General features: G+C 33.6%; 2 protein-coding genes and 1 non-coding gene across 4 annotated transcripts; 1 reads left to right on the top strand and 2 right to left on the bottom strand.

Moving 5' to 3' along the window:
• Positions 1-939: 939 nt before the first annotated feature.
• LOC146919215 (calcium-dependent protein kinase 1-like) lies at positions 940-6,606 on the bottom strand. Of its 2 annotated transcripts, XR_015011381.1 has the most exons (9): positions 5,886-6,606; positions 4,774-4,917; positions 3,989-4,141; positions 2,967-3,079; positions 2,555-2,722; positions 1,905-2,032; positions 1,516-1,615; positions 1,225-1,362; positions 940-1,118 (listed from the first exon to the last, which is right to left on the bottom strand). XR_015011381.1 is itself a non-coding variant. In XM_085712475.1 (8 exons), exons 1-8 carry the CDS (start codon positions 6,526-6,528, stop codon positions 1,279-1,281), a joined length of 1,533 nt encoding a protein of 510 aa, XP_085568601.1. In that variant the 5' UTR covers positions 6,529-6,606; the 3' UTR covers positions 940-1,278. The 2 variants fall into 2 exon arrangements, 1 of the variants encoding a protein (XP_085568601.1); XM_085712475.1 differs by having other exon boundaries at positions 940-1,362.
• A 2,332-nt stretch (positions 6,607-8,938) lies between these two features.
• On the bottom strand, positions 8,939-13,831 carry LOC146919216 (protein PAM71, chloroplastic-like). Its single transcript, XM_085712477.1, has 11 exons — positions 13,530-13,831; positions 13,199-13,450; positions 12,684-12,737; positions 12,405-12,466; positions 11,951-12,019; positions 11,327-11,378; positions 11,030-11,104; positions 10,773-10,902; positions 10,377-10,447; positions 9,879-9,926; positions 8,939-9,270 (listed from the first exon to the last, which is right to left on the bottom strand). The coding sequence occupies exons 1-11, from the start codon at positions 13,707-13,709 to the stop codon at positions 9,199-9,201; spliced, it is 1,065 nt and encodes a 354-aa protein (XP_085568603.1). The 5' UTR covers positions 13,710-13,831; the 3' UTR covers positions 8,939-9,198.
• On the top strand, positions 11,815-11,886 carry TRNAC-GCA (transfer RNA cysteine (anticodon GCA)). Its single transcript has one exon. It is a non-coding gene; the product is annotated as a tRNA-Cys (tRNA).
• Positions 13,832-13,984: the final 153 nt, after the last annotated feature.

A 13,984-nucleotide genomic window follows, 5' to 3' on the forward strand; every position in this document is an offset into this window, starting at 1 on the left:
AGTCGAACCGAACTCATCTGAGCTCGACTCGACTCGATAAGAATTGACTCAGCTCGAAACTCGACTCGAGTTCGTTACGAACCTTTTTTTTTGACTCGAGTTCGGCTCGTTTCAAGTTCACGAACAACTCGATTCGGCTCGTTAGGTTCAACTAATTTTTTTTTTCAAAAAATTTAACCTTTTAATTTGTTAAAAAAAATGAACTAAATAAAATAAAACTCTTAATACTACTAAAGTAAAAAAGTAGTATTACTTTATTATAAATAATAAAACTAAAACAATTGTAGTAAAACAATTGTACTGTAGCGCGGTAGCTTATTACATGTAAAGGAGCGCACTTCTCATTTTATATCTACTCCTGTGTATTGTTTTCAAACTCTCCGATGTGGGACTAATTTTAGTACACATATTTGTATAGTTATACGTATGCACAAGTATATTATTAGCTTCTTTTTTTCTCTTTTATTATAATTATCGTTAATTAAATTAGTAATAATTCCTCTAAAAATAAATACATTAATATTAGAGGAATCTTGTAATAAATTACATATTTCGTCTTTTAACATTTAAGCTTGTACTTTACTGAATTTTACTAAACTAACACACACAAATAAATAAATATATATATTATCGAGTCAGCTCATGAACCAATCGAGTCGAACTATATACAACTCAAGTTCAGCTCGTTTATTTAACGAACTTAATTTTTAGCTCAAGTTCAGCTCATTTGGTTCATGAACCAAGTTCAATGAGACAATTGTCGAATCGAGTTTCGAACTATTGTCGAGTTGGTTCGGTTCATTGCCAGCCCTACATATGACACACATTTGGTGCCATGTAAACGCGAAAAAACACAGGTGCTGACTGTGACACTATAAAATGGTTTCTAAACTCATCTAGTAATCACTTACCCAACTAAGGCGTACCAAGACCAACAACTTATAAGTTTGTAATTATGGTTATTAATTTTAACCAACAGGGCAACAATTTGTGATGGACATAATTAGTGAAATTAGGAACAATCAATACGTATTACAAGGATAGCAGATGTCATAATACAAGCAGTAGAGAGAAAATTGTCTCGCTGGAAGAGCAAACGACCATGCAATGCAAGTGTCCTAGCAAATAGCAAGCAAAGAAGGCAAAGTAAAAATAGCCTGTCAAAGCGAGAGCTGGTGAGTGAACAGTGCTAAATGCAAATCAACCCATGTTAGCGAAACATGCCTGAGTCTTCTGCCTCCGAACCCAGTGAAACAGGCTATGTATGGCCAACTTAAATTATTTGCGACGTTTGTTGGTTATCAAGTCTGGATTGCCTTTCCTCATCATGGCTACAAACTCCTCATAGTTAATTCTTCCATCCTGCAAGAGATTTGGGATGCAATGAACAACTAAACAATAATAACATACAAACATTTACAATTTTATTTTAGGACTGGATAAACTATCAAGTAGAACGAAAATGTGACCCGAGAGGCCGAGACAAAGGAAAAAGTAAAGGAAGAAAGTGGGTACATTATCTGAATCAACTTCGTCAATAATCTCCTTTATTGTTTTCTCATCACCCATGTTGTACTTTGTAAGGGCAGATTCCAACTCTTCTTTTGTAATGTACCTATGAAAACAGGAGCAAGAAAATAGACCAAAATGTTATTCAACAACCAAGGTAATACAGGTGTGTTGATAAAAATGTGAATGAAAAAGTAGGAAGAAGACCAAGATCCTCTCATGTTACTAACTAGCGTGAAAAGGTTATATCTGTGTGGTGAGAAAGGCACAAGAATTGTAAGACCGGCCATTACTTATGTGTCCTTTTCTCATTCATATAGCAGGACCATGTCATGTTCAAATTCATTTATAATAAGAGAGGCCTCTGATAAAAAAAAATCCTAAAAAGAGATTACCCGCTTTTGTCGTTGTCAAAATATTCAAAAGCTTTGTATAGGTGGTCCTCTCTTTCCATTCTATTCAAGTGCATGGTAGCTGTTATAAATTCAATATAATCAATGGTTCCATTTCCGTCAACATCAGCCTGCAAATAAGATGTTATAAATTATAATAGATGGGAAAAAAATCAGTGACATCAAGAGAAGTGGTAAACTTGGAATCACAATTTTAAACAGCTCTAAATATAGTATTCAACTATTTTCCTAGCACCCTAATACGTATATGATTATACAATATCAATGGAAAATATGGGTGTTCTATAAATGCAGCACATCAGGCCTCACCCGTTACGTTAATTACAAGAACCAATCAGGATTTGGATACAAATAATCATCAAGGGGACGAACTTGCAGAGAATACATTTATCCGATACATGTGACATATGCAGAGAGTTAGCTACGGAAATTAAATTCCAGTGGTTAAGCCACAAAAGTATAACTCTGCAGGTACTACTAGTATAGATGGGCAAGAGTGTGTGTATGTCAGCGAGTGTGTCTCTGTCACTAAATATACACAGTAATCTATAATCAAACATTACGTTATTGGATCAGAAATACAAGTTGTAATAAACTGTAACATAGAAGTAATGGTGTAAAAGAAATCTTACCGCTTCCATCAACTGCCTCACTTCAGACTCCGAAATCTTAGTACCTAGTTTGGGGAGACCAGCTTTCAACTCTTCAAAAGTGATTGTTCCACTGTTATCTGTGTCCATGGATTTAAACATTTCCTTCAAGCCAATAATTTCTTCTTCAGAAAGATTTTCAGCAATAACCTGCAAAACATTTAGAATTTTCAGATATTATCCTTTCATCCTGTTCCATTATGAATTTCTTCTCCCTATTTAGTTACTTTTTTTAACCGTCATTTACTTAATTCATAATTTGTCATTTTCTATTAATATTTACCATTTTTTATCCTCAAGGATTTAAATATAACCATAATTCTAGATACTTTACTAAAAGCTTGATTTTGAGGCCTTGATTTATATAACAAAATGATTGTAAAGGATTATTTACCTTTAGAGCTACTTTCTTTAGTTTGTTCATTGCCCTGAATTGTTTCATTCTGGTTAAGACAGCAATATCGAGAGGCTTATCAGATGCTCCATCTTCTTTCATCCAAGGATGGTCTGGAGTGTATATATAACAATTTATTGTGTTTAGTTGACTCAAATAAGAGAATTTTCATGATACAGCTCAAATGGTCCAGGCTAGAGAAAAGGGAAAAGAGAACAGGACTAGAGAAACCATGCAGTGTATGTGAGCACGTAACAGTAAAATAAACACACTTATTCAAAATAAATAAATAAATAAATAAACACATTATCACTATCATACTCCTAGGGCAAGCCAATTTAACCAAGAAGCAGCATAACCCAATCATATGGCTACAATATCGAAAGAAAGCGAGCCAAGGAGGCAAAGGTAGTTGTAACTTTCAAAGCAGAAAAATATTCACAAAACAAACTCATGCATACTACTCATTCAGAGAAAATAGAAAAATGCAATAAGGGGGATGTGGTGAGAGGCAAAAGAGAGTACAATGTAGATGAAGAAGTCAAGCAGAGAGAAAATATCAAGTCAAGTAATTAGAAGAAACAATGCATTTGTCCAGGAAATAGTTGTGCAACGTCCATGAATTTTACAAAAAAGAAATATGACACTTGGCAGATATGCATATGTCATCACCTACCTTTTCTTTTATTCTGGAAAGGGGATCGAAGTGTGTATGTGCAAAATAAATGTCCATCTTCTCTTTATCCTATTCAATGAGACATGCTACTTAATTATTCTTAGCAATATCATGGATCAATCAAGTGATACACGATAGCTTCTTTCAAAATTAATATCCTTTTTCCTGCCAGTTATTCGGATTCACTTTCACTTTATTGTACATCCTAAAGTTCATATCTCTCAAAGATATGGTTAGAGACCAACAATGCCTAGCTGATCCACAGAGTCAACATGATTCAAGTAAAATACAAACCCTTATGGTGTAAAACTAAACAATTTGCATTTACAACAAAAGTAAAACTTACCAAGGACTTCAACAGCTGAAATTCGTTCTTTAGGGTCAGCTCGCAACATCTTCTTGATCAGATCTTTAGCAATACTCGATATTTTAGGCCAAGGATCAGATGCGAAATCAAGATGTCCATGAAGAATAGCATCAAAGATACCCTGTTCATTTTCTTCACAGAAAGTAGAAGACGAAAGTGTGAGAAAGATCAGAAAGGTACCATATACTAAACTGTAATCAAAGTAAGGTGTTATGAATTCAGCAGTTTTTTGATAAAGAGAAGAAAAAACTAAGAGCAAAAGAGAATAAGGAAAAGAAGAGAACACAAAGTTTATCGAATTCGGAGCAATTGTCTCCTGCATCCTCATTGAGTTCACTCACTTGCATCACAGTTTTGTTGATCTAGAATCAGTCAATCTAATCATGCTTTAAAAGCATCAGGCTTAGACTTACATAAGCAGCTCTCCCAATCCGGTCTAGGTAGTTACAACAGTTATTTCAACATCCATGTAACTAAAATAATCAGAAAGATATAACAGATTAAGATTTACCGACATAGGCTTATCCTAACTAACTAAGCAATTGATAATCCACCAGAATTCTACATAAGGTATTGTCAAAACAACTGAGACATGACAACCAAAGTTGCACATTGATGCACAAACACCTTATCTAACTAAATTGAAGTTCAAAATCTTATAGAAAGCTCACCCAGTAAACAAATGAATCTACGTGACTTCATGCAGCTACACAATAGTATGCATGAGACTGAGTATTCAAAAACAATAAAGAAAGGAAGTATACCTGCCCAGAAGGGAGGAACACCAGAGAGGAGAATGTACAAAATAATTCCAGCACTCCAAATATCAGCTTCAGGTCCATAACTTCTACGCAACACCTCAGGAGCAACATAATATGCACTCCCAACAAGATCTTTGAATACATCTTCTGTTCTCAAAAAGTGTTTCAAAGAAAATATTAACATCAGTAAAATGGAACTAACAAATTAACTAAGCCTATGTTTGAAATGATGCTGCTGGATAACTAATTAAACAACATATAGTTTATATAAAAGAGAAATGCTTGTTGGTGTAAATAATGGTTAAACGAAATTTGACGAACACCCACCACCCCATGTATCCCACAAAATCTGAGTGTTGTTATTATTCTTATTAAAAAAAAATAAAAAAATTAACCCCAACCACCGTGTATTCCGGAACATGGAATTTGTATTATTACGTTTCTATTAAAACAATGCTATTTAAGTGTTTGAGTTACACAATTCGTTGAATTTCACACATGATGGTTCGCACCATTTAGCATCACTCTATATAAAAATAATTTTAATTTATTTTATGGAAAATGCTAACGTTAAGTAATCAAATATGGTAGAAATAACGTTTTGGAAGTTGCATAGTCGATTCTTTAAAAGTCTATAAAAATGTTCTTTTTGTTACGTAAACAACTTGCCCAAAAGCACTAAATGATAAGCGGTTATACTATTAGCACTTGGTGTACGTTGGTTCCACCTGTGGAGAATCCAAAATTGATTCTAAAGGAGTAAAATTAATTTTTAACATGTATATTTGCTCTCATTTGCTCTCGACTAGAATTGATTTTGAGTGCAAAATTGACAAGTTTATTTGCTCTCGACTAGAATTGTTCAACTTACTTTTTACATGAACATATCCAAACATAAATTACTCAACATTCAACTCACTTTTAACTATAATCAATTTTTAAGAAACTATGTTTGGAATCATCGAGGGTTTGTAGAAATCATGGTGAGTCGCCGTGAGTTTTCAAAAAACTACACTCACCCCAACAAACTCATTATAAACCAAACATGCACTAAAATTAATTTTTGTCATCGTAGAACCAAACACACTTAATTAAGCTAAAGGGAGCTTACTAACCAGGCTTGAAAAACACAGATAGACCGAAATCGGTAGCTTTAAGCGGCGAATTCTCATGCTTACTAAGAAACAAGAAATTCTCAGGCTTCAAATCTCTATGCATAACACCCATAGTATGACAATTATGAACAACAGTGACAATCTGGCGACATAGCTCAGCCGCAGCACGTTCAGAGTAATGACCTTTGGATATAATCCTGTCAAAAAGCTCACCACCAGCACAAAGCTCCATGATGAGATTAACCGAATGACGATCCTCAAAAGCACCTTTAAGCTCAACAATGTTCCGGTGACCGGTGAGATGATGCATGATCTGAACTTCACGGCGAATATCGTCGAGATCATCACGGCGGATGAGTTTCCGAGTAGCGATAGATTTGCAGGCGAATTGTTCTTTGGTGAGTTTGTGTGTGACTAAGTAGGTTACACCGAATTGGCCGCGACCGAGTTCGCGGCCAAAGGTGTAGGTTGATCGGACGTCTTCCATGGGTTTGCCTAAGACGCGGCCGAGGGGGGAAGAGGAAGGAGTGGGGGTGTGAGTGGATTGTTTGGGGGTTTGATTAGGAGGAGTGGAATGTGATTTGGAATGAGTTTGAGAAGAATCGGAAGAGGGTTTGTGTTTGGAGCTGATGCGGTTGCCCATGGTGGTGGCTGATTTTTTCTTGGAAGAGGATTTGAGTTGAGACTACAAACGCGGTTGTTGTATTGTGTCTGAAAAAGTGAAGATGGACTTTGATGATGACTTCAGCAAAATAATGGACATTGACGCGAAAACAATTGCGTTGACTCGTATGTAGTAACGGACTGTGTGTGACTTCTCGCTTTGTAATTTTTCCTATTTTACTAATTAAAAAAATTAAAAGTTAAATGTTTTTATCCTTATGTCAACTTTTCTTTTTAGTCTTTTAAAAAAAAAAAATTAACTTTCAGTCCTTCAAAAGTTTTTCAACTTCACTTTTAATCCTTCATCCTTTAAAGTAAATTCATATGTAAAATCTCTTAAAAAAATAGAATTTTTTAATAATGCCGCGCCATGCGGGTATTTCTTTTAACGGAAACATTTGACCCTATGAGCAAATGCCCTCCATAATTTTTTTTACATTTATGTGCAAAATACCCCATAAAATTGACAATAATCAAACAAATTGGTCTTTGTGACACAATCTTCGCCAATTTACAAGAACCCTTAAATATGTAGATAAGGTTGAAACAGGTTTTTCAGGTGGACCTATGAACACCTATGAGTAAATATCCCTTCTGAAATTTTACATTTATGTATAAAATGCCCCATAAAATTGACAATAATCATACAAATTTGTCTTTATGACAAACGATCTTTGCCTATTTGCAAGAACCCTTAAGTGTGTGTTTGGTTCAGCTTTGAATATAATTGATTCTGACAGAATTAATTCTGATAGAATTGATTCTGACAGAATTGATTATGAGAGAATTGATTTATGTTTGGATACAATTATGTAGAATTGCTTTTGAATGTATAATTACTAAAATAGACATAGCTAAAGGAGAATTGATAAAGAAGGAGAATTGATAAAGGGCAATAAAGGAAAATAATAGGTTGTAATAATAAAATATACAATTTACTGTTTATAATTGATTCTAGAAAAGCTAGAAGCTAGGATTTGTAGCTTCATGGAGAATTGCTTTTGGAGGATAAAAGCAATTCTGAAAAGCCAAACCAAACATGTTGTTTTTGGCTAGAATTGCTTTTGGAACTGCTTATAATTGCTTTTTGGCTAGAATTGCTTCTGAAAAGCCAAACCAAACAGGCCCTAAATTGGTAGATAAATAGTGGTTGAAACGGGTTTTTTCAAGTGGAGCATAAGAATTAAGGGGAAATACTTCAGTGACTTAGCTTAGGTGCCATTGGTGCCATTGGAGAAATCCTGGCCGTTGATGTGTGTGAATGTGTGTGGGAATGTGTGTGTGATGTGTGTGTGTGTGGTGGAGATGTAATGGTATGGTGACATTGGTGCCATTAATGGCACCAAAGTGGTTCCCTTTCAGAATTAAGTGAGGGAATTGTACTGTTTATTTCTCTCACTTGAATTATGGATCTCTATGTTTTTTTAGATTGTTTAAGGAAACAAAAAAATATAATTTTTGTGTAGAAAAATAAATTATATAACTATTACTTTGACAATAGTTTGATTTGTAATTTCAAGTCAATTTTTTTTATTGTTGTTTATTAAATAACACTCTTAGAGCATCCATAATATACACATCACTCATTTATAATTTTTTAATACTAGTATTTAATAAGCATTCAATCCCTTCAACCTAGCATCTCATACAAAATTCTTAAATGAGACTCACTAATTAAATATCAATAATTTTATTTTATTACATTTCATTTTTTTAATATTAAAAGGTGTGAGTCCCACTTAAAATTGGGGGTTAAGTGAGAATTTGAGTCTTATAAGACCCCAACAACTTTTCTCCCCAATGGGGATACTTAATAGACATAAGTCTTAACAGTTTAAGACTCTCCCATTGGAGATGGTCTTATGACACTTTTAACATGATGCATACAATAAATAGATCATTTTTGTCTTTATCCCTTCTGTCTTGGATAATATTTGATCGATAATATTTGATTAATTTGACTACTTGAGTTCAATCGCTCTGTTAAAGAAAATCAACATTGAAAGAAGGATCAAGTTATTTATCTCATGTAAACAAAAATGAAGGGAGAAATATTTTGTTGTAATTTTTTTTTTCTCTCATGCCCAATTTTCTTAAGATAAAAATAATACAGTTTTTGTCAATTTTCCTTTTCTTCATTCTTCGCTAAGGATAAAATTAAAATTATTATGAACTTTTATTATCTATTCTCTCCAATTTCTTTCTTTTGAATTTATTTCCTTTTTAATTCTTTCGCCATCCAATAGAGTTTCAATTTTTGTTATGAAGTCATTCCATATTCCATGTCATTGAATTACGTAAAGATTAATGTGTTATTATGTAAAAATTTGCAATGATAATTTATATTTTTAATGATAAAAAATCCAGCAGTTAGTTCTATAACACAGATATCAGATAAAAAATTATTGACTGGTGTAACACTATCCAAGTGTTAGCTGTTGATCAATCATCTAGCTAAAATTGAAAATGTCATAGTTAAAATTTCTTAAAAAATAAAATAACAAAATTTTTAATAACTTACTGGACATAGTTTATGAGGATTACAATGAAAGGTAGATCAACTATTGCTACAAATGATAGTATATTTTTTTTCTACAACGTACATTCTTGATGCCTTTGTACATAGCTTATATTGCACTTCTTGAAACATCTATTGTACAATTTCAAATACGGTTACCGCAGCAAAGACGAGAAAGAGCACACCTCCAATGTAGGCAATAACCTTCAAAAGAAATTAAAATATATTGCTTTTAGTCTGTTGCTGTAGCCTGTATGAGGTAATATTCCAAACAGATACACAAATGTAGGTCCATGCTTCAAATGCAAGGTACTATCAAGTATTATCTACAGAATATCAAGTGTGCTCAGCATAGCATTAAAATTTTCATATGGTTATGATAAGTTGCTCTTAATAACCCCAACCAACAGGGAGACTTCACATCATCTGTTATTATCTAGCGAAAAGAGTATGTTCTTTCGCAGAAAACTCCGGAGCATCTAACATGTTGCGCTTTTTCATAGATGCCATACTTATTTTAATGAAATTCCCGTGCAGAAAATTATCCACAGAAGATTTCCATGACCTATATTCTATAGGTAGCACCTTTTGAAGAAAATAGTTTTTTAGATCATATCTTAGCTTCTACTATGTTGCCTAAAATCTCACTTTCCTTTACATTGTTTAATGAATCTACTTGATATAAAAGCACACATCTCTATAATACCCAATTTACGAATTCTGGTCCATTTTTGAAATGGAAAAAACCAGGAAGTTGAAACTAACAAACCACAGTATATCAGGAACGGATGCTACAAGACAGAAGAAGTTACCTTCTCCGACAAAAATGTCCCTAGTAAAGAGCCACCAAGTACGGCTATCTGCATATAAAAGAAAGGAGAATACAAAATCCCAAAGTTATTTAGAGATATACAATAAGAAAGAAAAAGATATTTGATTCGACGAATATAAATATTATGTGTTAAACTTTCCATAATAGTTAAGGTTTTCCTCATGTAGATTTATTTTCATCTTAATTTTGTTTTTTGATCTTGTTGGGGGTACCAAATCTAGGTCATTAGGGAAGAGATAGCTCACCGGAACTCTTTAAGCAGTTTCAAAACTAAAATGTTTTAGAATGTTTATAAAGCACTTGGAAGATTTTTGTTGCACTTTAGTTGGCCATTTTGGCAAATCCAAATTTGTACTTGCTGTTCCCGAAGCGTAATAAAATACTACTATGTTAATTTCAAATAATGCATTTATTGTTACTTTCAAAGAAAAAGATCCCCATATTTAGAAGATGCGTCAATTGCTGAAAAAGAAGTTACCAAAGTTGCAACACCATGACCAGCCAGTGATCCAGCTATGACTCCCAAGGGTGAAGAAGCTGCTGCAAGGGCTAAATAGTAGGAGGAAAACATAGTTTAGAATCACTGAATGTGAGTTAAGTGCATGACAAGAATCAGCATAACATGTCTTGCAATTTGAGACATTAAAAATTTAACAAGTTAATGATGATAATTTAATATTGTACTGATCCAAATTAACTGGTTCAAGTCAGTTTTTTCAATAACAATACATTTTAGTCCCTCATGTATTAGTTTGTTTGATAGGGCTTTTGGAGCAAGATGTTTTTATGGTTGAGAAAGTTTACATGTTTTAACTATCAGCAGTCGATTTGTAATAGAATTTTACAGAACAACAATTCCAACTTCAGCACTCACCAATTGTGGAGAAAAATGATTTATCACCCCACTCAGCAACAAAAACTAAGAGAAAAGAGCTGACAATTGTGCTGGCAGCAGCTAGTATCCCAGCACCGTCTCCAGAAAAATCAGAAACTGCTAACTCTGCCTGGTTAATGTAGGAACCATTGCATAGAAAATATCGTCAACAATTTTAAAGTGAATAGAATTAAAAAAATGGGATTAAAAAAGTACTTGTATATCTGGCATGTTATGCTCCAAATACCAAATATTACCTCCTTCTGTTCATCATCTGATTTTTGGCTATCACTAGATGAGGCATCCAGCAGGGTAGAGACCCCGAAGTACACCTGAAGTCAATTGAAATCTTAACCACGTGTTCAATTTTAAAACAGAAAATGTAAAGGATAAATGTGTGTTCCATAGCAAACACAAATGCAATTTTTTTGGGCTAATGATAGTAATGAGATTTGAACATATGACCTTACATAAACTATCTTAGTCCTTCACCACTAGCTCAATCCTAGTGACCTAATACTACCGCGTTTACATAAACATGGAGGTGAATTTACCAATAGGCAAACAGCAGCAATATCATCAATAGGTAGATCAGTTTCTCCAAACCTGTGCAAATTAACCTATTAGATGAGTTCGAAAGAAGCCATTCTTTATAACTTGTAATACTTTCTCCTAAGAATATTAGTCAGATCAGATAGTCAGATTAGGCTTTCAAGTTACAATGTTTCAAATACAATAAAATATAAATCCAAAGGAAGGACTAGAAGTGAAGTGATAATATTTCTAGAAAACATGGGATTTGGTTAAACGAAAGACATCTTTGCATTACAAAGAAATCCATTGATTCTTTTTGCAGATGATTAAAATTGTGTTCCCAAAAGAATTTGATGTTGTATTATGATAAAACTGTTATATGGTTGGTCAAAGGGCGTTGAAAAACAATATTGTAAGTCATTTTCAAACATGTAGCCAATAGTGTTCATTATATTGCTCCATGTTCACTTTTCATATGTCTAATTCATACCAAAGATAAATAACACAAGGGTCCATAGCTCAGTGGTAGAGCATTTGACTGCAGATCAAGAGGTCACCGGTTCGAACCCGGTTGGGCCCTTTTCATGTTAATTTTTACAATTTTTTTGCCATTCAAAATAAAAACACAGAGATAAAGGAAAAACCTGAACGGCAAGAGTTCGTCAACATAATGAAAAGTTCGACCTAGAGCGACAGATATGACAGTCATTGCCCTGCCAAAAACAAGCAAATTAATTGATTTGAAGATTCTTGAGTAATAAAAATAAATAGGTTGCACAAAATGATTATCACTTCCTCTAAAAAATAATTATCTTTCATGACGTTCACCTCTAGACACAATATAAGCCTGAAGAGTTTTGTACAAATGCATCACATTGTCTAAATTTCAGAATGTATGAGAAGAAAATCATTTGAAGTCTAGTGATATTGTTGGCTAGCTTGCTCTGTGAAATTTTTTAATTATCCAATTTCATTATTCTAAGTTGTGAAAATATTTCAACCACAATTGTTTGCATTGCATCAACTTATCAACCATGGTGATTAATCATGAAAAACACCTTCAAGGGAATCTAAATCACATGAAACATTAAAACATACGCAAGTGCGCCAAATGTCCCAACGAAAACAACACCAGCTGAATTTCTAGCTGCTAACAATGCCTGCATAAACATCAAACACTCAAATCAAACTTATTTCCACAGCTTCCCCCCTTCATTTTTATCTCATCAATAACCAAATTTTTCGAATAAATCTCAACAGCGAGGAGATTATTGTTCTTTAATATCACAATTTCCTTTCATCATTGTTTTGCATTTGGGTTGAAAAGAATGAAAATGAGAAAAATATCAAAATAACAAGTGATTTATGTGCACTCACTGCAATGAAAAAAGTCTTGTCTCCCAGTTCAGAGAAAAATATCAGCAAAAATGCCTGTGATAAAGCATAAAACAATAAGAGAACAATATTAGTGTTGAATATCAAGATAATTAAATCAAAATAGTCTTACTTATAATAGTAAAAGTATACAACAGTTTCCACATTAGGGTCTGTATCTGTTTGTATTGACTTATTCAACACTAGTGAGACTGTTTTGGAGAACTTATGGAAACAATTTATGGCATATACTTAAGCTGTTTTGAGCTTATTTCCATAAACTATTCAGGATAGCTTATGAAAAGAACTTATGGCTTTTATGAAAACAAATTGACTTGTTATATGAACTTTATGCTATAAGCGCTTAACTAAGGTGTATATCCAAACAAGGCCTAAATAAATGACCGTAACTACAACAGAAATAACTAACTAACAGAGTTGGCATTTTCATTTGTAATAATACTGGTAATCTTAAATTAAAATTGTAATTATTAAAGTAACAGGGAGATTTTCCTAACTGAAGCAAAACCTGTGCTTAAGTCACCGACATCTCCAAATATAGGAATTGAATTCAAACCAGTAGCAAAATCAGAAGCAGCAACTGCCGGATAAGTATCTTGAAGAGCGAAGAACGCGGAGAACAGCATAAACTTCACAAGTGTCATTGATCCATCATCACTGTCATCAGAAGACACATTCTGTGTTGCCAATTGACATTCACTATCGGTGTTTTCGGCAACAGAATCATGATCGGAAGCATGAGCGAATCCCTATGTGAAAATGAAAATACATTTGAGGCATTGAATTGAATTGAATGAAATAAAGTTGAAGATAGGTGCAGGAAATTACCGTTGTACGCTGGAAAATGTTGGTGAATTGAAAGCGTGGTGGTAATTTGAGATTGCGGAGAAGAGGAGGAGGAGGAAAAATGGAAGAGGATATAAGTGAGGTGGTGAAAGATGAAAAGTGGTGGCTCTTAAATGGTTTTGGAAACGAAGAGAGTGAATGTGAGCGTAAGTGTGATTGCATTTCTAATTCCTTCTTCTTTGGGAGAGAGGATTTTCTTCTGCGTTGTTTATTGTCTGCTATGCTATGATTCTCTTACTCGCTCTCTGTTTTTCCAATTTCTTGGATAAGTCCCGCGTCACATTAACCAACCACCTCACCTTGCTTTGTTATCTCTTTCCCTCCTAAACTAACACTCATCCATATTGGACCCAAACTAATTATTTTCAATTAATAACTCATTAACTTTATATTTTTGTTGTATTATTGTTGACTTAGTCTCCAATTTTTTTTTTTGA

This window comes from Medicago sativa, chromosome 5 (genome assembly GCF_051527215.1).
Source record: "Medicago sativa cultivar Bolivia chromosome 5, Bolivia_mono, whole genome shotgun sequence".
Lineage (NCBI taxonomy): Eukaryota > Viridiplantae > Streptophyta > Magnoliopsida > Fabales > Fabaceae > Medicago > Medicago sativa.

Bases quoted from the DNA above. Each gene is read 5' to 3' on its own strand.
- LOC146919215 (XM_085712475.1), bottom strand. From the start codon at position 6,528: ATGGGCAACCGCATCAGCTCCAAACACAAACCCTCTTCCGATTCTTCT. The intron at 3,080-3,988 runs GTAAGTTTTACT...TATACACTCCAG, and splicing joins TTCAGCTGTTGAAGTCCTTG to ACCATCCTTGGATGAAAGAA. The intron at 1,616-1,904 runs GTAATCTCTTTT...CTGTTTTCATAG, and splicing joins TTTGACAACGACAAAAGCGG to GTACATTACAAAAGAAGAGT.
- LOC146919216 (XM_085712477.1), bottom strand. From the start codon at position 13,709: ATGCAATCACACTTACGCTCACATTCACTCTCTTCGTTTCCAAAACCA. The intron at 11,105-11,326 runs GTAAATTCACCT...AATTGACTTCAG, and splicing joins TTGCTGCTGTTTGCCTATTG to GTGTACTTCGGGGTCTCTAC. The intron at 9,927-10,376 runs GTAACTTCTTTT...TTTTATATGCAG, and splicing joins GTCATGGTGTTGCAACTTTG to ATAGCCGTACTTGGTGGCTC.